We start from the raw sequence: 26022 nt of genomic DNA, 5'->3' as shown, positions 1-26022 counted from the left end.
AGGTTTGCTGACGTCACTGAAGCGCCCTTGCTGGCTCGAGTGAGCTGCTGGCAAAAAAGATGGCAAAATCTGATAGGCAGCTGTCGAGCTACTATAGAATCTAAAATCCAATAATGTTGCCATTGAATGCCTATTGTGTAATTGTTTAGCGTCACCCAGCATATTATAGATGCGAACAGACGACAAAAAGGTAGTTTATCGCAGAGGTTTTCACCACTGGCTATTGTGTTAGTAGCGAGGTGAAAAAAAGAAGAGAGCTTCTGCTGGCTTGACCACGTAGATGGAAGATACCAGCCTCCATATGTCACACTGAACATATGTTGACGGGAATGAAAGGTATGTAAAACCCCTTAATTAAAGACCAGTGTGTCCAAAATAATACACCGCTGCTTAGGAAAATGGTTCGATTAGAACGACAAGGGTGTCTCCACCACGGCGGACCCGTGCTGGGTGTCGTTTGGGAATGTGGAAAAAAAGCCCCGTTCCGCTTTTGACATTTTGATTGTGTGTTGCCTTTGAATAGATAACGCTGTCTAATTACACGACAGACAAGTATTTATCTCTTGATCCATTTGTTCCGTGAGGGAGTTTTTTTCACCCCCCTCGTCCACTGTGGACAGTCCCCCTTTTCCGTCCTTCCCTTTCTAGTTTACACGTAAACGTCGCTCAACACATTTTGCCCTTACCGTTTATTATCATCATTATTATTATACAAACCAATTTTGAACACCCACAAGCATAAGGTGAGCTAATGTTTTTTTCCTTAAATAAGGAAATATTCCTTGTTGAAAAGGTTTAGCCGTCACCGTTAGCCGGTGGGTTGACAAAACGTTAGACAGTTAGCAAGGCCACGCAGGCTGTGAGGGTTACTCGGTGGTGGACATTTAGGCAACAAAAGCTACAATCAAAGCACATAAACATTGCCTGCAGGAGCTCATGATGATGACAATAACAAGATTGTTGCATAATGCAATTTTTATTCTTGATTATATCTATCTATCTATCTATCTATCTATCTATCTATCTATCTATCTATCTATCTATCTATCTATCTATCTATCTATCTATCTATCTATCTATCTATCTATATGAGTAAACACGTGAAAACTCATTAAAGTTGTACAAACATTCTGTCAGCCTGGTTAAAAAAAATCATTATTAGAGGTTTACATTAAATATCCTATTGGAATGAAAGTACATCCTTTTTCATGTCCCTAAATACTGGGACTGGTACATGTCTATACAATGTGACAAACTTTTTTTCCCCCCAAAAGCTATGCAAAATATCTTCCTCGATTTTGGGCTTCAGCCTTCAACTATAATGGTTCTCTATGCGACTTTTTTTCCAGGTCTCTGTGTAAAAATTTCATCTACTCACTTTTGTGCGAGTGTATCACTTTTAATGCTCCCTCCAATGTAGGCACTGTATTAGACATTGTGATTCAAAGTCACCTACTTTTTCAGTGTTCTGTAGTTTCTGCATTGTACCTATGCCAACCACTTTGGACTTGCTTGTGGATTGCTGTTGCGCGCAACTTTTTATTCATTCCATTTAAGATAATTTATTGGGGTGCATGGACCACACTGGTCCACGCACCTCGATGTGTATTATGTTATATATAATATATAACATATATATATATATATGCAGATCCGGGAGGGGCTCAGAGTCGAGCCGCTTCTCCTCCATATCGAGAGGAGCCAGATGAGGTGGCTTGGGCCTCTGATTCGGATGCCTCCTGAGCGCCTCCCCGGTGAGGTGTTCCGGTTATGCCCCACCGGGAGGAGACCCCGAGGAAGACCCAGGACACGCTGGAGAGACTATGTCACCCAGCTTGCCTGGGAACGACTCGGGATCCCCCGGGAAGAGCTGGACGAAGTAGCTAGGGAGAGGGAAGTCTGGGCTTCACTGCTAAAGCTGTTGCCCCCGCGACCCAGCCCCGGATAAGCGGTAGATTATGGATGGATGGATGGATATATGCAGATTTCTAATTTAAATGTTGTAAGAGCAAAAAAAAACTCCAAACAAAAAACTACAAGACCTAACAGCCCCTTTTATTGTTTGTTGTAATATTGGATGGAAATACCAGTGGATCTCCTCATACAAGCGCTACTCAAAGCAGGTGTTCACTGTTGGTATTGTTCATTGCTCTCGCGCATCTGTGGTCGGGGCACATAAATGCATTCAATGTGAAGACTGAAGACCAGTGACAAAATGACCTCCGCCCTTCACATATTATTTATGATAGATGGAGTCACTGACTTGGGGCTCGATGGATGACAAATGCATCTGCCTCAAAGTTCAGCGGTTGTGGGTTCAAATCTGGGCTCTGGCCTTCTTTTATGGAGCTTATGTTCTCCCCTTGCTTGTGTGGGTTTTGCACAGTTACTTAGGTTTGTTCCCAAATTCCCAAAAGATGCATGGAAGGTTAATGTCTAAAGTTGTCTTTTGGTGAATGTGATTATGAGTTGTTCTTCATCTGTGTGATTGGCTGGCCACCAGTGCACCCAGTGTCAGCTGAGCTGGGCTCCAGCACGCCCATGACCAAATTATGTGCTGGTGGAACAGGCTGAGAAAATTGTAATACCTGTTAAATTGGATGAGTTCCCAGTGGTTGGAAATCACTGGTACAGGAAACGAATGGACGGATGTGCAGTGGTACCTAATGATGTGAGTGTTGACCGAGTGTCGGTGCAATCACAATGTATACAAAACATTTATTTACAGCAAAGGACTCTTCATTCTCTGCAGATCGACGTCAAATTTAGCAAAGGAGGATCTGCAAGCTCCTGTTGGAAACTCAATATCTGCATATGCCGCATACCAGTGAAAGTGGAGAGAATTCATCCAATATGAACATTGTGCCTTCTGCCTTCAGCTAAGCAACCACAATCACAAGCACAAATCAGCGTGATCATCAGCACACTTCTGAAGCTACCAACCCTACTTTTGCTGCTTCCTTTGAGTATTTTGTTCAGAACATGTATGGTAGCGCCCGCTCGGTCGGCAGAGGAGATGCCAACCACAGTGGAGGCAGGGATGCAGGCGGGGTCAGTAATCAGGGATCAGGACGCTCCCCTCGCCTCCCTCGCTCCCCCCGCATGGGCCACCGTCGCACTAACAGCACTGGGGGCAGTGGAGGAGGTCCCGGAGGTGCGGGGGGCAAGACACTTTCGATGGAGAACATCCAGTCCCTCAATGCAGCATATGCCACCTCTGGACCGATGTACCTGAGCGACAATGAGGTGGCCATGGGTGAGCACCTCCCCAAAAGTGTAGGTGGGGCCGTGACCACCATGGGACGGCAGCGGGTGACCTACGGATCGAGGAGTGGCGGCGGTGGCGGCGTGGTGGCGGCGAGCACACCCAACATCTCCACCTCAGTGCCTTCGAGCACGGTACTGCCTGTTGGCCTGATGACAAGCGAGGGTTTGGCTTTTGGGGACCACCACATGGCATCCACGGTACCCTATTCTTTAAGGCAGGCGAGGGACAACACAATACTTGACCTTCAGGCCCAACTCAAAGAGGTATTTCTCTCCTGAATCTCTCGGCGACATTGCCTTGATTAACTAAGGGGAAAATTGGGAGTCAGTTCATCAATTACAGGGGTTTCCTGAAATACAACATTATGATGTTACAAAAACAATATCGTGCAATGAAGTAATTTGCACAGTGGGGTGAAAAAATAAGTTACATGCAATTATTGACACTTCCCGACTGTTGATCTCTGTGTGTCTTAGGTTCTACGGGAAAACGAATTATTGCGGCGGGAAGTGGAAGTCAAAGAAAGCAAGTTGAGCTCATCCATGAATTCCATCAAGACATTTTGGAGTCCAGAGCTGAAAAAGGAGCGAGCGCTCCGCAAAGATGAGGTGTCAAAGATCTCTGTGTGGAAGGAACAATACCGCGTGATTCAAGACGAAGCTCAGGTGAATTTTCCTAAATTGCTTTCCTAAATTGTAAATATCTGAGATCGGGTGTATCGAACTCATTTTCAAGCTATGTTATAGTTATGGTTTCCCTTATCGGGCCGCTATGACTGTGCAATATGATTAATTATGTCTCTGAATTTATAGTGCGATTCTTGAGTGAGACAAGCATAATTGAAAAAGGGTGCCTTCTCTGTTGCGCCGTGATCCTTAATGAAAGGGCAGATCTCTTAATTTGCCCCTGGAGTCGCAGAATCACTGTGGACTAATTCCAGCAATGCTATAGCAGCTGCTGGCAAATCAGTGGGTGTTTGTAATTTAAAGATTTCTGCTTTCACATGTTGACCTCCCACGCTGGCACACATGCATCTCCAAGGCATTTTTTTTTCTAATTACAACCGCTGTCTGTTGTCGCTGCCTGTTTACTTTTATGTTTTATCTTAAATCCGTGTGGGTTTTTTTTAGCATCTTTTTTATCTTCTCCTGGAGGCACTTAGCAAATAATCCATTCACACACCCTTTCCCATTTGTAATGCATAACCAGCGCCTTTGTTTTAGTTTTAACACTCTTTTTAATTAACATATATGATTAACTGAGACAAGGATGTGAGAGAGTGTTGTCAACGAGGGGAGGAGACGAGAAACAGAGAGCGGGGGTTGAAAGGTAAGGTAGACTTGTCTCTTTGTTGTACCTTGTCAAAAGCCTCACTCAGGCTTTCGACCAGTTTGTGATGTTGCTTTACGACAGCAACGCCGCCTCGCGTCAAATGCCACAAACCGCGCAACTCTCCGCTGCCCTGATTGGGTTTCACTACCTGCCTTGCTCATGTAGTGCAATGTAACACATAGTTACATTACTGTTTGGAGTATCCTACTACTGTTGTGATCAAAGGGCCACAATTCCTCATATTGCCTCCGCCGAAGCATTTGTTTAATGGTTTGGTTAGGCAGGGCTCGAGTTTAACGATTTGTATTGGTTGCACTGATGTGTCCAACATTTTTTCTTTGCTGCACCAGCACATGTACCCAAATGTGTGGTTAGCACGTCGGCTTCACAGTGCAGAGGTATCGGGTTCGATTCCAGCTCCGGCCTCCCTGTGTTGGGTTTGCATGTTCTCCCCGGGCCTGCGTGGGTTTTCTCTGGGTGCTCTGGTTTCCGCCCACATTCCAAAAACATGCGTGGCAGGCTGATTGAACACTCTAAATTGTCCCTAGGTGTGAGTGTGAGCGCGGATGGTTGTTCGTCTCTGTGTGTCTGTTGAATCAAGCCTATCAAAAAAGCTCCATCCATCCATTTTCCACCGCTTATCTGGGGTCAGGTCGCGGGGGCAGCAGCTTTAGGAGGGAAGCCCAGACTTCCCTCTCCCCAGCCACTTCTTCGAGCTCTTCCTGGCGGATCCCTAGGCGTTCCCATGCCATCTGGGTGACATAGTCTCTCCAGCGTGTCCCGGGTCGTCCTCGGGGTCTCCTGCCAGTGGGACATGCCCGGAACACCTCACCAGGAAGGCGTCCACGAGGCATCCTAATTAGATGCCCGAACCACCTCATCTGGCTCCTCTCGATGTGAAGCAGAAGCGGCTCTACTCCGAGCCCCTCCCGGATGACCGAGCTTCTCACCTTATCTCTAAGGGAGAGCCCGGACACCCTGCGGAAAAAACTAATTTCGGCCGCTTATATCCGGGATCTCGTTCTTTCGGTCACGACCCATAGCTCATGACCATAGATGAGGGTTGGGACGTAGATCGACCGGTAAATTGAGAGGTTCGTCCTTTCGCTCAGCTCCTTCTTTACCACGACAGACCGACGCAACGTCCGCATCACAGCAGACGCTGCACCGATCCGCCTGTCGATCTCTCGCTCCCTCCTGCCCTCACTCGTGAACAAGACCCCAAGATACTTAAACTCCTCCACTTGGGTCAAGATCTTCTCCCCGACCCGGAGAGGGCACTCCACCCTTTGCCGACTGAGGACCATGGTTTCAGATTTGGAGGTGCTGATCCTCATCCCAACCTCTTCACACTCTGCTGCGAAACGCTCCAGTGAGAGTTGGAGAGTCCTGCTTGAAGATAAGATAAGATAAGACAAGATAAGATATCATTTATTCGTCCCACACTGGGGAAATTTACAGCCTCCAGCAGCAAGAATGTTGAGCCACAGTACCACATCATCTGCAAAAAGTAGAGATGCAATATGGAGGCCCCCAAAACGGACCCTCTCAACGCTTCGGCTGCGCCTAGAAATTGTGTCCATAAAGGTGATGAACAGAATCGGCGACAAGGGGCAGCCTTGGCGGAGTCCAACCCTCACTGGAAACGATTCAGACTTATTGCCGGCAATGCGAACCAAACTCTGACATCGGCAGTATAGGGACCGAACAGCCCGTATCAGGGGGCTCGGTACCCCATACTCCTGAAGCACCCTCCACAGAACCCCCCGAGGGACACGGTCAAATGCCTTCTCCAAGTCCACAAAACACATGTAGACTGGTTGGGCAAGTTCCCACGTCCCCTCGAGGACCCTGCTAAGGGTGTAGAGCTGGTCCACAGTTCCACGGCCAGGACGAAAACCACACTGCTCCTCCTCAATCTGAGGCTCGACTCCCCAACGGACCCTCTTCTCCAGCACCCTTGAATAGACCTTACCAGGGAGGCTGAGGAGTGTGATCCCTCTGTAGTTGGATCACAGCCTCTGGTCCCCCTTTTTAAAAAGAGGGACCACCACCCCGGTCTGCCAATCCAGAGGCACTCTCCCCGATGACCACGTGATGCTGCAGAGGCGTGTCAACCAGGACAGGCCCACAGCATCCAGAGCCTTGAGGAACTCCGGGCGGATCTCATCCGCCCCTGTGGCCTTGCCACCGAGGAGCTTTTTAACCACATCGGTGACTTCAACCACAGAGATAGGGGAGCCCACCTCAGGATCCTCAGACTCTGCTCCTCTGAGGAAGGCGTGTTGGTGGAGTTGAGGAGGTCTTTGAAGTACTCTGCCCACCGGTTCACAACGTCCCGAGTCGAAGTCAGCAGTGCCCCATCCCCACTGTACACAGTGTTAATGGTGCACTGCTTCCCCCTCCTGAGACGTCGGATGGTGGACCAGAATTTCCTCGAAGCCGTCCGTAAGTCGACTTCCATGGCCTCACCGAACTCTTCCCACGCCCGGGTTTTTGCCTCAGCGACCACCGAAGCTGCGTTCCGCTTAGCCAGTCGATACCCGTCAGCTGCCTCTGGGGTCCCACAGGCCATAAAGGCCCGATAGGACTCCTTCTTCAGCTTGACGGCATCCCTTACTGCTGGTGTCCACCAGCGAGTACGGGGGTCGCCGCCATGACAGGCACCAACCACCTACGGCCACAACTCAGATTGGCCGCCTCAACAATAGAGGCACGGAACATGGTCCATTCGGACTCAATGTCCCCCGCCTCCCCCGGGACATGGGAAAAGCTCTGCCGGAGGTGGGAGTTGAAACTCCTTCTGACATGGGATTCTGCCAGACGCTCCCAACAAACCCTCACGATACGTTTGGGTCGGCCAGGATGGAACGGCATCTTCCCCCACCATCTGAGCCTACTCACCACCAGGTGGTGATCAGTTGACCCTCTCTTCACCCGAGTGTCCAAAACATGCGGCCGCAAATCCGATGATACAACCACAAAGTCAATCATCGAACTGCGGCCGAGGGTGTCCTGGTGCCAAGTGCACATATGGACACCCTTATGTTTGAACAAGCCAAACCACTCGATTTCAGATCGGGGGGCCGTTCCTCCCAATCACGCCCTTCCAGGTCTCACTGTCATTGCCCACGTGAGCATTGAAGTCCCCCAGCAGAACAAGGGAGTCCCCAGCAGGAGTACTCTCCAGCACACCTTCAAAGGACTCCAAAAAGGGTGGGTACGCTGAGCTGCTGTTTGGTGCATATGCACAAACAACGGTCAGGACCCATCCCCCCACCCGAAGGCGGAGGGAGGCAACCCTCTCGTCTACCGGTGTGAACCCCAATGTACAGGCACTGAGCCGGGGGGCAATGAGTATGCCCACACCTGCTCTGCGCCTCTCACCGTGAGCAACTCCAGAGTGGAAGAGAGTCCAACCCCTCTCGAGAGAACTGGTACCAGAACCCAGGCTATTGTATGTGTGGAGGCAAGTCCGACTATATCCAGTCGGAACGTCTCTACCTCGCACACCAGCTCGGGCTCCTTCCCAGCCAGAGAGGTGACATTCCACGTGCCTAGAGCTAGCTTCTGCAGCCGAGGATCAGACCGCCAGGATCCCCGCCTTTGGCTGCTGCCCAGCTCACATTGCACCCGACCCCTTTGGCCCCTCCCATCGGTGGTGAGCCCATGAGAAGGGGACCCGCGTTGCCTCTTTGGGCTAAGCCCGGCCGGGCCCATGGGTGTAGGCCCGGCCACCAGGCGCTCGCCAACGAGCCCCACCTCCAGGCCTGGCTCCAGAGGGGGGCCCCGGTGACCCACGTCCGGGCAAGGGAAACTGAGATCCATTAATTTTACTCGTCATAAGGGGTCTTTGAGCCGTGCTTCGTCTGGTCCCTCACCTACAACCTGTTTGGCATGGGTGACCCTGCCAGGGGCATAAAGCCCCAGACAACTTAGCTCCTAGGATCATTGGGACACACGAAGCCCTCCACCACGGTAAGTTGACGGCTCACGGAGGGGTAAAAAAAAAAGCTCCATTCCTCAAAATGCTTTTGTCTGTACTGTATTTATTTTGTGAAAAAACACTACCGGCTCACGGTTACTCCGTCTAAGAAGACACCTGTTTCTATTGTTTGGCCTCTCATTTTGTCAAATGCATTTGGCCGCAAAAAGGAACTAAAACGTTCTGATGGTTCTACCCTCTGTTTTCATTTATTCAACGTAATACATTACCAACACAGCAACGCTTTTTATACATATATGAATCACTCCCAAGTATGCACTGGACGCACTGGGGTTTCTTTGGATGGACTGTAAAGAGTCTTTACATCTTGAACGTTGTGAAGAATACCAGTGTGACCATTTGATTTAAATGTGATCCCCCTTAAAGCGTAAAGTGCACATTTGTGTTGATAGTAATGATTTTGCTATGCAGATGGGTCAGTTGTGACGTGTCAATAATGCAAGGTCAGCTTTCCAAATCAAGTGGAATAGGAATACCATAAGCATGATTTCTTTGTAGAATTCTGTTCTTTTTTTAGCTTTGTTAGCCTGTTGTAGTACTGTGACTACTGTGACGCCGAACTGTAAGTTGGGAGCTACCATTGCATCAGATGAATTTTCTCCCCCCTCCCTCAGCACCTCCAGATGACTGTGCAGGCGCTCCAGGATGAGCTAAGGATCCAGCGGGACCTTAACCAGCTGCTCCAGCAAGACCCTGCAATCCAAGGTCGGGATCTGACCCTGGCGTCAGAACTGACTGAGGAGAACTTTAGGCGACTGCATTGTGAGCACGACAGGCAGGCCAAGGAGCTTTTTCTCCTTCGGAAAACCTTGGAGGAGATGGAGCTGAGAATTGACACGCAGAAGCAAACTCTGGGGGCCCGAGATGAATCCATCAAGAAACTCCTCGAGATGTTGCAAAGCAGAGGTGGGTGAGCATTTTTTTTTCCGCACCACGTTAGATAAGGATTGTTTACTGGGACAGAAGTTGATTTCTGACACTTGTCCTCCTACGTATTGAAGATATTTAAGGACACCTGGGGATGGGAAAGCACTTGTCTCCTTTTTCATCTTGCAGCTTTCATGGTGCGAAACGATGTTGCTTTTGTCAAAACAACAAAACGTGTGAGTCACATTTGACAATCTGGATTTATGGCATTCAGCTCTGAATCCTGAAAATATTTTCACCTTATGTCGGTGCATGTACGTTTTACACTTAGACAATTAATTTTAAACATCATCCGCTTAAATGATTCAAAATCACTCCTCACATATTAGCCGCTCCTAGCCCACTAGCTTGTTCTTACATAACCACAACATTGAACTGTGTTCAGGTCCATCTGCTAAGGCTTCAGAGGAGGACCAGGAGCGCACCAGGAGACTGGCCGATGCAGAGATGCACCGCCATCACCTGGAAAGTTTATTGGATCAGCGAGACAGAGAAATAACTGCGTTAAGAGAAGTAATGCCAAGTTCAACACTGTACTGCACTTTCACATTTATTACTCAGGACATTACTGCTATACGATCAAATTGTGTATAATCTTTTCTAGCCTTTGAAGTACAGTACATTTAATGACCGATCTCAGGATATAAACATACCTTTTTTCTCCACTAATAAAGGTGCCAGGTATTCCCCATGACAGTACATATAATGCATACCATATTTTTATCCTGTAGACATTTATTTACTCAATTTGAGTTGAGTTGAGGCATTTAATTGATACCAGTGTTCCATATTTTTTAATTGTTGCATTTTCATGTTTGCATCGTTATACATATACTGATACATTATAAAAATATTTTATTTGTTCACTTGCTTTGAACCGCAGTTGCATCAGACAGTAGCCCTACAAAAAGTGGGATAGTTAAAAAAAGAAAAATAAGACAATCGAGACAATGTTTAGGGGGTCCCCCCTTTAAAGCGTTGAGGTGTTCCATTGGAACTCGGTATCGTTAGATAGTGAAAATGAAGTGAGTCAGACTCCAGTGCTCAAAATGTGATCAGGACCTCCATACCTTTATATTATTAAATATTGAAGGGCATAATTTATGTGGATATTGTGGTTTGCAATAACACAGAATTATTAAGAAAGTATTGTCTCCAGGAGCTGCATCGTAGATATGAAGGAACACCGGAATCCACCAAAACGAAGGCTCTACAAACAGTGATTGACATGAAGGTGAAGACTTGGCATGAATCGTACTTTAACTGAATTCCGTGCGTCCTGTCATGCAACTTGCGTGAGAACACCTTCATCACCCCCAGGATGCAAAGATCAACTCAATGGAACGAAGCCTCAGGGACATGGAGGAGGAGCTGCTCTTGATGAAGTCTAATGGACTTCTGAGCTGTGAGGAGCGTCAGGAGGAGATGAAGCAAATGGAGGTTTACCGCAGCCACACCAAGTTCATGAAGAGCAAGGTCAGACAAAATCTGAGGTTCTTAGTGAAGGGAATTATATTAACAGTTTGAAATGAGGAGAGTCAGACAATTCTGGGAATTTTCGAAGTTGGAAACATTCCCTAGGTATTGACAGGAATTATAAGTCTTTTGTGAATTTCCCATTGGAACGGGAACGTTTCCACATGTTTACAACCCTCATAGGGAGCTGTTGTTGAGTTTTATCTTCACTCTTTCTTTGCCCAGATGGACCAGGTGAAGCAGGACCTCTCTAGGAAGGACACTGAGCTGCTCGGCCTGCAGACGAAGTTGGAGACGCTCACCAACCAGTTTTCAGACAGCAAACAGCACATTGAAGTTCTCAAGGAGTCGCTTACTGCCAAGGAACAAAGGGCTGCCATTTTACAGACGGAGGTACAGCACAAATACCTTCTAACCATGGCTTTGATGAATGAATAAATAAGATCCTGGAGTCATATTGTCAGGGGAAATTAGATTGAAACAAATAAACAAAGCGACTGGTTAGCATGTCCGTCTCACAGTACAGAAGTTGAGGGTTTGAATCCGGCCCCGGCCTTTGTTTAACTCATTCACTCCCAAAGACGTTTTTAAATGTCTTTTCAGACTTGGTCCAGAATTGGCTGGTACTGAATGAGTTAATAAGTATTCAATGATTCAGGAGATGCAGCGTGATGAGACACCCATCCAAAGCAGCTTTCACCAAGCAGAACAGTTTGGATAGTATTGAAAGCAGTGCCGAAATACAAAAAACATGACCCTCACTGTGCCATCACTATCATGCAGATGTGAGTGAAAACAATACATCAGATAGGTGACAGCATCATCCACAGGAGGGGCATAGGGACGGCAGGCAGTCCAGAGCTGAATCTATTGAAAAAGCAATTCTCCTGTTTTGCACTCCCTAGGGTGCCTCCCTACCGCTGTCTTTCAGAGTTCATACTTGTGATTTTTCTCATACCACGCCACACCTATTTTGTCATTCTGGTTGAGTTTGAGTTCCATTTTCCAACTATAAAAACACCTGGCCGCAGACAGGCTCCCCTTGAGTTTACCCTTGATGGATCATCTTTAACGCCCTCTAATGCCCAGATCTGAAGTCCCTTTTCTATTGATTATGGAGGACCTTCAAGTCGCAGGTGATCCAAGATTTGTTGTTGGGGAAGCAGTGAATTGTCCTGGTTGGAGTGACGATGTCCATCCATCCATCCATTTTCTGAACCGCTTATCCTCCTCACAAGGGTCGCGGGGCGTGCTGGAGCCCATCCCAGCTGTCCTTGGCCATTAGGTGGGGGGACGCCCTGAACTGGTTGCCAGGCTATCGCAGAAGTGACGATATCCTCACAGAAATTGATGTATTCAGTGATACAGTCCATGCGGTTGTCAATGTTGTACCCATGTGGATCACAGAGCGCATTCCAGTCTGTAGTTTCAAAGCAGTTCTGCAGTTCATCCCTGGTTTGCTGACTCCACCTCCTTTTTACCCCTGACTACAGGGGCGCCTTGGATTTGCAGGAATTAGGTTATTCAGTATGCAAGCATGCCGTCGATTGGCTTAAAATATATTAACTTGTTGAAAACACAGCAAGACCATAGGGTCAGTTATTTCTTTTTTAACATCTTCATGTGAGCACTGAAATTACTGCTTGTAGTGAGTGGTCTATTTTTTACTGGTCAGGTGGATGCCTTGCGCCTGCGCTTGGAAGAGAAGGAGGCCACTCTGAATAAGAAGAGCAAGCAGATCCAAGAAGTGTCCGAAGAGAAAGGCACGCTCAGCGGAGAGATCCATGACCTAAAGGACATGCTTGAAGTGAAGGAGCGCAAAGTCAACGTTCTTCAGAAGAAGGTGATTTCATCTTAATGTCTATAATACTAACATCTAAAAAGGTGCAGATTCAACACTGGCGTGCCCAAGCTTTTTCCTCCAATGGCTGCATACAGAAAAATTAAAGGATATACACACACACACACACAACACGTTGTTTTGGACAGTCCTGTGCTACATTTTGATGCCTTTGCTGACTGTATATGTTCCCTTTGAAGATTGAGAACCTGCAGGAGCAGCTGAGGGACAAGGAAAAGCAAATGAGCAACCTAAAGGAGAGGGTTAAGTCTTTGCAGGCTGACACATCCAACACAGATACCGCCCTCACCACTCTGGAGGAGTCTCTTGCTGAAAAGGTAACTGATGAAGGAATGTCTTACTACACACCTGTGCACTCTGCAAATGAGTCCATAAGCAGCCCCCTGCTGTATGGATGTGCTGTGTATCATCTATTAATACATAAAGGGCAAGTTAGAAGTTGAATCATTTCCTCCAGTGGTCCCCCATAAGATGAGTTTATAATGCATTCTGCAAAACTGGACCCCACATTTATATTGGAAGATGAATGCAATCTATTTTTATACATGGATGTCTGGATGTGTTGCTTTTATTTACTGTATGTGATAGGAACGAATCATAGAACGACTTAAGGAGCAGCGAGACAGAGATGACCGAGAGAAGACGGAGGAGCTGGAGTGCACCAAGAAAGAACTTAAAGAATTGAAGGAGAGGCTGAGCTTACTGCAAGGAGACCTGTCAGACAGAGAGGTAATAACCATCCAATTTCTTATACATTTCAACTTGATGTTTCTTTCATTATGAGTTGTGCTTTCTGTGTTTAATAAGGTGGAAATGCTTAGTTTCTGCTTTGGTTTGTGTACTCAGACGTCTATTTTGGACCTGAAGGAGCATGCGTCATCGCTGGCCTCCTCTGGCCTGAAAAAGGACTCCAAACTTAAAAGTCTGGAGATCGCCCTTGAGCAGAAGAGAGAGGAGTGTCTCAAACTGGATAACCACCTTAAGAGAGTAAGATTCAAAAACACTGTTATTGCTCTTGTGAGGATATTGTTTCATATAATGATACCATAGCAGGCCGCAGCAAAAACCCATAACATCCTGCTCTTCCCTCTACTCGCTCATTTCCAGGCTCAGAATGAAGCTCTGGAGGCTCAGGCCAACACTGAGCTGGCAGAGCGCATTAAGAGCCTGGAACAGGAAGTTGCCCGCCACAAAGAGGATTCTGGGAAAGCACAAGCCGAGGTAGACCGCCTGCTAGAGATCCTCCGGGAAATGGAAAATGAGAAAAATGACAAAGACAAGAAGATCACCGAGCTGGAGGGGTACGTCTTTAGTTGTGTCTCAGAAACTCTCTTCCAGAACATTACTGGGGGACTACATACGTTTAGATACCCCCATTCCCCCCAAAGAAATTGGGCACACCTGCACAATCTAATAAAAGTTGAAGATAGTGTTGGGCCATAATTCAATTTCAATATACATCACGATATACAGGTGATAAATGTCAGAAAAAAAGAGTCCTAATATTCGATTAAAAAAAATCTGGGGGGGGGGAGCATCTTTAACTGCAAGACATTCTGCAGGGTGCAGGCAGAGGGCTATACTATGTCATTAGATTTGTGCTACATTTACAAGCATGTAAGAGGAAATTTGGATAGGTACAAAAGTGTGGTTTGAGTGCACCAAAACTGTTTTTGTAAGCTTTTGTCTGCCGAGAGCTTATCTCTTGACCCCCGAAGAACAAGCTCCCAAACCAGTGAGGAAGACCTTCATTCAATGAAGGAAATTAAATGGGCATAGCACATACATATACTATGCTCTTAATATATTCAAAACGAGCAAAAGGTAAAAACAAATACAACAGCAGCATCGAAGAGGACTAAAAATAAATTCAACTCTAATCCTACCACAATGTTGTTATGGTGTCAAGTAATAACTTAACATGACTGTGGCAATCAAATTTGAGAAGAACCATCTTTTTAGACACTTAAAAAAAATTATGCAGCACTTATGTTACTTCTCAATAGCATCTCTCTTTTTAGCTTGGACTTCAGTCGCACCAATTAAATCATTTTGCTTGAGATATTGTAGTTATTATCAGAGCACATGAAGTCTCCCCTCTTACACTTCACTTCTCCTAATTGGCATATGCACCCTCTTTTAATTCTGTCTTGCTTTTTCAATGGAAATCCTTCACCCTGAAAGTTTGGCCTCCAGGTTAGTATATGTACTTACATGCTTGCTTCACTATTTTCATCATTCACAACAATTAATATTTTGTTTGTTTTTTAACTCGCAGAAGCATGTTTGGTTTTTTTTGTGTGTAATTATTTGTAATTTATGTGCATCAGTGGACTCAAGCATGCAGCACTGAAGCGTTTGGTTAAAAGTGTGCATGCTAGCTTGTTGTCGGCATGTAAATGCATAGGCAAAAAATACAAAGATATGTGAGACTCCGAGATATTAATTGAACCAAATTTTAATTTAGATTTAACTCGGAAATAGCCTGATCCATCCATCCATCCATCCAATAGCTTATTTGAAGTTAGGTCGCAGGGGCAGCAGTTGACGCAGAGAAGCCCAGACTTTCCTCTCATCTATCTCCAAACACAAAGCATTATGCATGTGCATTATAAAAAATATGTACAATGGTTTCTTAAGATATGACTTTAATTTGTTCCGTGACCATACTCGTAAGTCCAAACACTCCTTTTGCAAATCGTCTTTCCTTATTGAAATAAATGGATATGTCATTAATCCGTTAGCCTCCTCACCAAAAAGCACTGTAACACCACTGCATAGTCTATTTGTTAGGCGATCTATCTCATGATATGTGACATTTTATTAACAGACTTCAGTTATATGGTTCTTTTGAATGCACCATGTGTAATTCTCTTTGTTTTATGTGTAGCTTGCCAATAAATGTAAGATGTGAGAAGTATTAACTCATGAAAGCCTCTTTTGAAAAGACAAGATCACTGTTGACAAATTGTTTGAGTGTGCTGAGTTGAGTTCACTGCCACAATAAAGCATTCGTATCTCAAATTTCTTTGGGCAAGTCAAGAATTTGCAAGCAGCAAATCTGGATTAAGTGGGGGAATTTATTTTCTAAAATCAAATGAGCATGCCTCAAGTGACCCAGAAATTATGGATGGATCAAAACAACGATACATTATTAGTCCTAAGTACAAATATTTGGACTATGTAGCTGAATTTGCATAACTTCTTAAGGCATACTTGATGATTTATCACAGCACACTAATATGTTGTCCCACAGTGATTGGGAAACAGTCAACAATTGGGCCTTTGCCAACCTATATTCTTAAATGATGGAGAATGCTCAAATCTGTACCCTGCTTTAGTTGGTGTTCTCAAAGTATAACCCAGTTGATTCCTTCCATGTCTGTCTGTTGCCTCCCACAGGCAGATGAAAGACCAGACAATGAAGGTGGCATCTCTGAAGCACAAGGAGCAGGTGGAGAAAAGCAAAAATGCCCGACTGATGGAGGAGGCCAAGAAGCGTGAGGATAACATGTCTGAGAGCTCGCTGCAGGTGAAGGTGAGCCGTGTATGTATGTGTGTGACACTCAGCGCAAAGGATTCACATGAATTTGTTTTGATTGCCTCTTCCGGGTCAATAGGACTCTTTGCGTCAGAAGTCGGAGCGCATCGAGGAGCTGGAGGAGGCCTTGAGAGAGAGTGTTCAGATCACCGCGGAGCGAGAGATGGTGCTGGCCCAGGAGGAGGCTGCCAGGTCCCTGCAGGAGAAACGGGTACGGGCGTGGCTAGCGCAAAGATCTGTCATCATGTTTCACTGTTGGCTGGAAGAAAACCAGCATCGTGGTCATCATCCTTTTTTTAAATTGGCATCCTTCTTCTTGGCTGGCTGCCCCTCCTCTTCTTTCAGTTCTTTTGTCATTTTTTTCCTCTCTCCTTCTTCCTCTTTCCGCTACTCACCGCCTGTCAGAAGTACTCAGTCAATGCAATGCATGAGTCCAACCTCGCCCACTTAACGCGGTCTAAGGTATGAGCCCTGTATGTGTGTGTGAGTGTGAAAGAATCTCACTCAGTGGTGACAAAGTACCATGAACAGCAACATCTTCTGCACACATGCAGCCTGAAAGTAACTCAGACGTTATTTGCTCTACAGTGTCTCTCCGACATGTTCACATTTCACTAATTGCTAATTATTTTTTTGGGAAACCTGCTCCTTTATTTGCTGAAAAATTCACCTTCTCATTGTGTTAGTGCTTAGGACAAAGCCCTCTCTAATACACAAATATTGCTTTTCGTGCCATCTTGGTGCCAAGGAACATAAAGTCAGGAGCTAAGTAGTCCTCTGCCGCCATCTTGTGGCGTACATATGCAATTCTTTTTTTGGCATGCTTGAGGAACACTATACCTGTATTGCATTGTGTTGGACTTGTTGCTGCCGAACCGTCATGTTTCTTGTTTCCTGTTGTTCGCTTATAAAAACACCAGTGCTTATGAGTCACCATGGAGTTTCAAAGAAAAAACCCCAAAATATTTATGGTTGTGTCATGAGTGCCTAGTAGGGATGTGAATCTCAGCACTGAGGACGATTCGATACACATCACGATCCACTGCCAGCGATGCGATACTTAAACGATACATGGAATTTTCTGGCGATACGATGCGATACGATTCGATACACATTAAGTTCAAATCAATGCGATCCGATACGATACAATGCAATTTGTTGCGATATTGTGCAATTAAACATGATGCAAATAAGCAAAGAAAAAAACCTTTTAAAAAGATGGAATTCAGTATGGTATTACAAAAAGGATACCACTTTATTCCTTATAAAGAGTAGAACTTGTAAAACAACTTATTTAATAAGCCCTTTCACAATTGGGTTTTGTGCAAAGAAAATGTAAACAATTTGGCACCTGAGACTCACAGCTGTTGCTATAGTGTAAACACAAACAGACTCTCACTGAGTGTCTTATATGAAATATAATAATAATATATATATGTATATGAATCTATAGCGCAAGATGTCCACCCATCCACTGTAAGTGCAACTCTTTGCGCACTGTTCAGCGACACAGTAATCTCACTTCTCACTTTGTTGTACACATCGGGAATATGTTTGTAAGTGAACACAGACCTGTCTGGTATTTTATACCTGGGTTCCAAAACGTGCACGAGCTGTCTGAAACCCTCGTTGTCCACCACGCTAAGGCTGGAGGTCTTTGCATATGAAATAAGCAGTGGCCTTAGTTATAGCCATTGCGCGGTCACAGTGAGTTGCAAGGGGACTCCCAAAATAAGAGGCGATTTTTTTCTGATCCTGACCTGGTTTACCAAGAGTTTCTCCGGTGTCCGACGAGGAACTGGGCGGGGAAGCGGGAGGGAAACTTGTCGGTGATCTGGTGCCATCGGTTTAAGTGGGTCTGCATATTTGTGGTGCTGCCGTTGTATGGCTTCTTAGTGCGACATTCCTTGCAAATTACGGAGGTTTTATCAAGCTTTCCGTCTTTCTTTTCGAAGCCGTAGTATTTCCAAACATAAGATTTGAATGTTGCGGCTGCATTAAATATAGTAGTTTCCTTGCTGCTGCGTGCGCTAACTTCCATAATGTTTCGCTCGTTGTGTACTGGACTGTATCTGACGCACGGCTACCGTCCGTATTCAACACAAAACGCAAAGCAATGATGGTGCATTCATTGCGCCTAGGAAAGGGCAGATATGTGACGTTTAACATGAATAAAACGGCGATTGAATCGGATTTTACCGATACCCATCAATGCATCGTGATGAATCGCGATTTCACCCGTCAATCGCGTCGTACCCAGTGAATGAGCCGATGCACTCGGATCGCGGACGTGCGCATCGATGTATCGATTAATATCGATTATTTTCCACACCCTTAGTGCCTACATGTACTCACCTGCCACAACATTGGTTACACAAAATCTAATAAAATGCAGTAAAAGAGCTGCATTGCGTTTGTATGGTTGCAGGTTGGGTTATGAAGGGTTTTCTCATATTTTGCCTAGTTATAGCTAGGTTAGTGTTCAAACTATTTTAAAAAGCTCTTTGTCTGATGCAGTCCTTCAAACTACATCTACAATTTGAAAAAATAACAGCTAGATAGACAGCCTAGGCTGGATTTACATTGTAAGTAAACAATTTCCATTTCCATTTCAACTGACACACACTGTTTGATATGCCTGTGTTTGCACTGATAGAATGCAAGAAACAGCCCACATGCACAGGTATCCAAATTTCAGTGGTATCTCGACCCCACCCGCTGCCTGCCTGAGGAACTGCCCCTGCAGGACATGGGAGGGGCTGTCACAATACATTATAAACATTATTGTTGGTGTTTCGTGGAGGCCGTACTAGATCAACATTTTTCAACCATTTAAATGGGAAAAGATGATTTGATTTCATTTTTCCCCCCATTTACATTGCCACACAATTGTGCCACAAAGCCCCCAAAAAATCGTTTTGTCACTTGAACTCTGATTATTGTATGCCACTTTAGTGCCTCTCTCATTGATGAAACCAATTGTTTAGAATATGATGCAGTTCATCAATTAGATTTAATTGCCTTGTGTTGTACTTAATAAAGTGCTCATTGAGTATATAGCATCAACAAATAACAGGTAAATAAAACTTCCACCATCACTGAATGCTACCTCACTTACCCCTTCCACTTACAGCTGTCCTCGCGTTTTATCAGGGCAAAACGTCCTTTTTCTGTTTTCCTCTTGTTTAAGTGATGTGTGCATGTCTTTCAAGATGGAGGAGCTGTTAGGGGCCATGGAGAAGGTGAAGCAAGAGTTAGAATCCATGCGCGCCAAACTGTCCTCCACCCAGCAGTCTCTCTGCGAAAAGGAAGCCCACCTCACCACCCTGCGAGCCGAGCGCAGAAAGCACCTGGAGGAGGTGCTTGAGATGAAGTAAGTACTTATTATTGAAACAGAGCAAATTATTCATTGAACAATGTCATTCATTTCCGGTTGTCCTCAGCTGGAAAGAGGATTTCGTGCCGTGTACAGTGTCAACCCGCTTTTTTGGCAACTGATGTACGAGGAACTCTCTATATAGTGAATTTTCACCAATTGTGGGAGGGTGGAATGAATCCCTCACTTAAATGTTTTCACTGTGATCGCACTCATTTCTGGGCTTTTTCTTTTTTTTTTTTAAACGCTTTTTTCACTCCCACCCTGTCAGGCAGGAGGCACTGTTGGCGGCCATCAGTGAGAAGGATGCAAATATTGCCCTGCTGGAGTTGTCGTCCTCCAAGAAGAAAAAGACCCAGGACGAAGTGTCTTTGTTGAAACGAGAGAAAGATCGACTGGTGCAACAGCTCAAGCAGCAGGTGGGTGGTGCAAATACACAGTACAACAGGTTGGTCGTTTTTCGGTAATTAAAGAAAAAGGGAACGCTCCAAGTTATTTTATTGTATTTTTTTGGGGGGGATGGGTGGTTTAGAACTGTTCTGTTTCCCTTGAAACTCCAAACGTTTGGGCATTTTATAAAAACTCTCATATGCGAGCATTAATTAATATCAATATGTTTCGTTTTTGTGACAATTTTCGATGGACCATATTTCTTATAATATTGGCAGATACTCAAAATGACATGACTCCTACTCAGGTGCAAAAAATATGATTAGGACACTCCTTTACTGAAGTACGGTAATTCAGATGGAAAGTAATGGAAATATTAACAAATAAAATAGGTTCCTAACTGTCTGTATACTGTACATTTTTTTCTGTGGTTAATGGTCAGACTCAGAACCGCATGAAGTTGATGGCTGACAACTATGAGGACGAGCACCTGAAGACAGCCCCCGACCAGACAAACCACAAGCCCTCCCCAGACCAGGTAGTGTACTCGTGCTCAAATAACAACCGAGTTTCTGTATTCATCCTTGCACTAACTGCTCTATCAGATTTAAACACGATAATCATGTGTGCTGATGTTCAGCTTTGTACACACACTAACCTAATATTCTCTCTAACGCTGCGCCTGGCCTACGTTATGGCCTATCAGGATGATGAGGAGGGTATTTGGGCATAGCCAACATTGTGCCCACCCCCCTCACTTTCTCTCTCTCTCTGCCATTTTGTTCCAGAGGGTGAGCTTGTCTAAAATAATTAACCTGTCTTACATTTTGTCACTGCGCCATTCTATCTTTTTACCGATTCTTCATCTTGCGTTTGTCTTTGTTGTTTTACTGTTGCATCATTTTCCTGACCTCAGTGTTGGTGGTCGTCATCGGTGTTGGTCTCAAGTGCTTTTTAAAAAAATTGTGTCTGCATGCACCGCTTGAGTGTCCGAAATAAAGAAAGTACAGTACTCTAAGGCTATGTTCACACTGCAGGGTGTAAATTGTGATTTTTTTTTTCTGCGACGTGACATACACGCACAAAGTACGACGTCGAGAGACATGCAGCAAAAAAAAAAAAGATGTGAAACAGTGTTTACATAAGTAAATGTGGTACACTGCCTGTATGTCCACATCTTTTTGTCACCTCATATCGCCAGATTAGCAAGTTGGGAGGAGGTAGAAATATTATTGTCACTCCAGTGAGTCCGGCGGTGAGCAGCTGTCAGTATTTCAGGCAGGCCCAGTCCTTCTGAGTCGTCCCCAAACAGCTTTGAGAACGGATTTACTGGTAATACGACACACGTAGGTGCAACACACTTTAGAGGCAGCGAAATACAGAAATAAATAAAACTATGTTTTAGACCTTTTGAGTCCCACAGACCTCAATGACATATCCCATATAGTTTTTATTTCACCATTCACCACTGTGTGTGTGCTTTGGCTGCATGTCGGCTTGTGCAGCGCCTGCATGTGATGTGGAAATCTCAACGCCGATTGGTTGTCGTTGACGCAAAACAGACTGAGCCCCATGCGGGTTGGCCTGAAATTCTTATGGAAACAGTGACAGATAGACCTTGGACTTTACGTCAGTCTGATGGAATACCCGCCTCCTGGTGCTTACGTTGTCTTCATGTTGCCCACCTAAACCGAACCATAAAGTCGGACAACTCTTCTCCCACAGATGATTACCCCTGTTGTAGCCCTGTGCCAGAACCGCAGCAAGCTCAAGCTCTACATCGCCCATTTGACCGACCTCTGTTACGACCGCGACCCGAGCATCCTCAGCCAGCACACGCCGCCCGCCCACTACCACCGCAGCGAACCGGATAACTGGGAGGAGGAGCTCCTGAAGATGCCGGTGGAACAGGTAGAGGACGAGCATGCCAATTTCGGTGTCTGAAGTTTGATGTGCTCTGTCAGTTTAAACAGCCATACGGGAAGTGGTATGTGTGACTTGAAATTGACATTGAAAGAGACACTAAAACAAACAAACAAAAAACATTCTAAAACAGTACATGCATTAAACCGAATCACTGTTGCTGACCCGCTGCCTTCCGGTGTCCAGTTGGAGAAGGAGCTGGAGCTGTGCGAAAAGGAGAGCAGTGAGCTGCAGGAGTACGCCAACTGTGTCCTGCAGCAAATCGCCGACTGCTGCCCTGACATCTTGGAGCAGGTTGTCAATGCTCTGGAGGAGTCGTGCTGACCCATGGGAGCGGCCCAGGTTTGGTCCTCACAACCGCCCCCGTCAATTTCACCTCCAACATTTACAAAGCTCTCCCCACGGGGTTACTAACCGGAGGTTTCTTCCCAAAACTAACTTGAAAGTGCTTTCCTGTCCCATTTTGAAGGCATTTTATTCGTAATTGAACTGTCAGACACAAGTCAAAGAGCACAATATTTAACATGACACAACATTATTGCACATTTGGAGGATACAGTCGAACTTTTACAGTCAAACACATGAATTTTCCATTGCACTTGAGCTCATTTGGGTGGCATGTAACTGGAGCCTCTCTTCGCTGCTTTTGGGTGGAGAGAAGGGTACACCCTCATTGGTCGCCAGCCAATGGCAGAGCACTTAGAGGCAAACAAGCATTAACACTCACATTCATACAATCTTCAAAGCCGTGGATTTTCAGGATTAGATCTTTTGGGACTTGTCAAGCTCAGGGCCATAAAGAGGGGTCCTCCTCTGAAGTTCTTTTAAAGGAGACTATAATTCATTTTCGCTCCCACCCCCAATTTAAAAGTTTCCTAATAAAAGCTCCGTTATGTTCTTTCATCAAAATACATAACTGTCAAAGACAGCACAGTGTCACGTCCTAGTTGAAAACGCCAAGTATGGTTTCCGTTACCATGATGGCCAAGGTCAGTGTTCGGGCATATAAGGAAGTCAGCAGCTACTCGGTGTTGCTAATTTGGGGGACAATTCTAAACCCCATTGTCTACTTTTTTGCCAAATGACTTGGTGAGAAAGGATGTACAATTTTGGACAGGAAACCTCAATTTACATTTTCATTTAGGAAAACAAAATTCACATTGTATTACTTTTTTTTCTGGAACGGATATTGACTTTTGAATTCATTTCATTGGGAAAATTTGATTTTATAGTCGAGTCAATTGAGTACCAAATTTGGAATTCGACTCAGGAGTAGAGAGACTGAGGGAGGGGCAAATAAAGTATTTTTACTCTGTTAATCTGTCTATGGTTTTGCACATTTGTTATGAGGTATGCAAAGTTTCTTTTGAGAACGTTTTAGTGGCCTTGGAGCATGTATGGGAAGTTGGGAAGTGGGGCAGTTGTGGACCACGCCCAGGGATGTCCCCCCCCCCCCCCCCCCCCCCCGCTGTACTATTGGTGCTATCAAGGCATGATGTAAGAATTTGTCACCGTGGTCTGTTTGGCGTCGATCGCAAGTTCCTAATGGATGTTAGAAGGCCCAAAATGTTCAATTGGCCAAATGCAACAAAAAGTAAGCAATGGCTCCCTAATTTCGTTCAGTGTTCTCTTCAGGGCTCTTTCAATTTGACTTTTTAACATCAGTTTGTAAATAAAGTGATATTTAACATGTGCTGTGACTGAATTGAGATAAGTGGGCCATGTCGTGCATTATTTTTGGAGGTTTTAAAAAGAACAAAAAATATAAAACAGTGCGGTTTACTTTTGTCACAGAGACAAAATGTGCGTGTGAGTTCTGCTAACTAAAGTCTGCAGAATCATCTATAGAAATATATGAATATAAGTGCATAGATATGTAAAATGTTAACTGTATGGCTGTACATTGAATGTTTGCACAGAATCCCGAGGAATGAGCGGCTCCGGACAGAAAGTTGTGCGTCACTAAGGAAAAGAACATGTATCCAAATCATGTGATTGCGTGATGGGGAGAGAGTGCTGTTTGGTGTTGTTTTGAACATTTCGTGTTGATTGTCAGTGAGTTCCATATAAGTCAAGTCAAGTCAACAGTATTTATAGAGCACTTTCAAACAGCCATCGCTGCATACAAAGTGCTGTACATGGAGTGATTTAACATGCACAATAAACAGTAAGACAAATCGGTAACAAAGGCTGTAGAAAGCACCAAACAGTAAAACCAAGAACAAAACTAAGTCATGCTGAGTCGAATGCCAAAGAATACAAGTGAGTTTTGATGAGGGTTTTGAAGATGGGCAGCGAGGAGGCTTGCCGAATGTTCAGTGGGAGGTCATTCCAGAGAGAGGCACCTGCAACAGAAAAGGCTCGATCCCCTCTGAGCCTCAGTTTAGTTCTTGGTACTTCTAACAAAGACTGGTCCACAGACCTGAGGCGCCGGCAGGTGTGTAGGGGCGGATGAGCTCAGAGAGGTAAGGTGGCGCGAGATTATTCAGAGATTTGAAAACAAAGAGGCGGATCTTGAAAATAACTCTAAAATGAATGCGGAGCCAATGAAGGGATGCCAGAGTAGGAGTTATATGCTCCCTCTTACGAGTACCAGTCAAGAGGCGAGCAGCGGCATTCTGGACCAGCTGAAGGCGCTTAATGGAGGACTGGCTGACTCCAAAGTACAGGGCATTGCAGTAATCCAGCCGGGATGTGACAAAGGCATGAATTACTGTCTCAAAGTGTTCATGTGAGAGGAAAGGTTTTATTTTGGCCAGCTGTCTAAGGTGAAAGAAGCTGGATTTAACAACGGCACCAATTTGCCGATCGAGTTTGAAATCACTGTCCAGTTTAAGGCCCAATATAATATAATATAAGCCTGACATTACAATGTTAAGCTATTTTCAGTTACAATGGCACCTCCAAAGTCCCAGTGTCTCCAAAGGTTCTACAGTTTGGACTTCAAACCAAACCATTGTGTACCTTTGGCTATTTTTGTAGGGCTGCAACAATTAATTGAATAACTTCAATAATTTGATTACATTTAACAACAAAAAAAGACAAAATATCTGCTTTGGCATTTCATACACGTGCTGCTGATAGCAAAAACTTACCGAGTCACGCAAACAGAGACTCGCGAACTTCACTCTCATTCACTGACATCCACTCACTCACCAGGCTAGTACCCACCTTTTAAAGCTGCATACACTCTAAAGTCTCAGATATTACTTGATGTCAGCACTCCCCAAGTAAACAAAAATACCGCAATACCTGCACATTACCGTGTTTGATCAAGCGAAATCAATTTTTAGACAATTATTCAATTGATGATGATCAGTTGAATACGTGATCCTAAAATTATTCAACAGCTGTAGTCCTTTATAGAAAAGACGCAGTCATGAAATGTAAGCACAGGAATAGAAATTAAACTTAGGTTATGCAATTCCTTTACATTAGTTTTACTTTTGCTGTAACCAATCCCACTCCAAGTAAAGACATGCTGATATTATAATACTCATGATCACAGTAATTTGTAGCTTGGTCAAGATTTTCTTCTGGGGAAAAAACATTTTCACTGTTGGACTTTGCCGGTCCCTCGGTACTGTACTCTATGGGAGGCTTGGGGAGAAAGTACAACTCCAGCCTAGGGAACATTTGGCCGCCACAACGACCAAATGTGAGTACGTGTTTACTTTCCGTTCAGCGTGTGTGCGTATCCTTGCATTTGCCTTAATGTCTCGTCTCATCTCTTAAGTCTGTTGAGGAATTCAAGTGACTTTATTTTTCAATTTTGTATTATTCAGAATTCCTTTGTTTTGGCATTTGTAAAAGAAACATGTTCAGCCTTGGATGTGTTGCAAAAAAACAAAACAAAAACCCGACCATGTTTGTGAGGTGTTTGGATTTTGTATGTATGTAAATAAATAAATTATAAGCCTTA

General features: G+C 44.9%; 1 protein-coding gene across 9 annotated transcripts; it reads left to right on the top strand.

Moving 5' to 3' along the window:
- On the top strand, nt 1–26022 carry LOC127598085 (ELKS/Rab6-interacting/CAST family member 1-like). Of its 9 annotated transcripts, XM_052061618.1 has the most exons (22): nt 2–336; nt 2753–3531; nt 3745–3933; nt 9221–9512; nt 9919–10046; nt 10693–10767; nt 10854–11009; nt 11235–11402; nt 12685–12852; nt 13050–13187; nt 13459–13599; nt 13717–13857; nt 13978–14171; nt 15055–15066; nt 16273–16408; nt 16491–16622; nt 16817–16873; nt 19624–19784; nt 20059–20206; nt 20620–20715; nt 21903–22088; nt 22287–26022. In XM_052061618.1, the coding sequence occupies exons 2-22, from the start codon at nt 2983–2985 to the stop codon at nt 22422–22424; spliced, it is 3405 nt and encodes a 1134-aa protein (XP_051917578.1). In that variant the 5' UTR covers nt 2–336; nt 2753–2982; the 3' UTR covers nt 22425–26022. The 9 variants fall into 9 exon arrangements, 7 of the variants coding, with proteins under 7 accessions (XP_051917580.1, XP_051917578.1, XP_051917581.1 ...); XR_007961855.1 differs by lacking the exons at nt 15055–15066; nt 22287–26022 and adding an exon at nt 20884–20968 and having other exon boundaries at nt 1–336; nt 13978–14187; nt 16277–16408; nt 21903–21953; XM_052061620.1 differs by lacking the exon at nt 15055–15066 and having other exon boundaries at nt 1–336; nt 13978–14187; nt 16277–16402.

This window comes from Hippocampus zosterae, chromosome 3 (genome assembly GCF_025434085.1).
Source record: "Hippocampus zosterae strain Florida chromosome 3, ASM2543408v3, whole genome shotgun sequence".
NCBI lineage: Eukaryota > Metazoa > Chordata > Actinopteri > Syngnathiformes > Syngnathidae > Hippocampus > Hippocampus zosterae.
The sequence above is the reverse complement of the archived record's forward strand: the minus strand, read 5'-3'. Positions and strand labels throughout refer to the sequence as shown.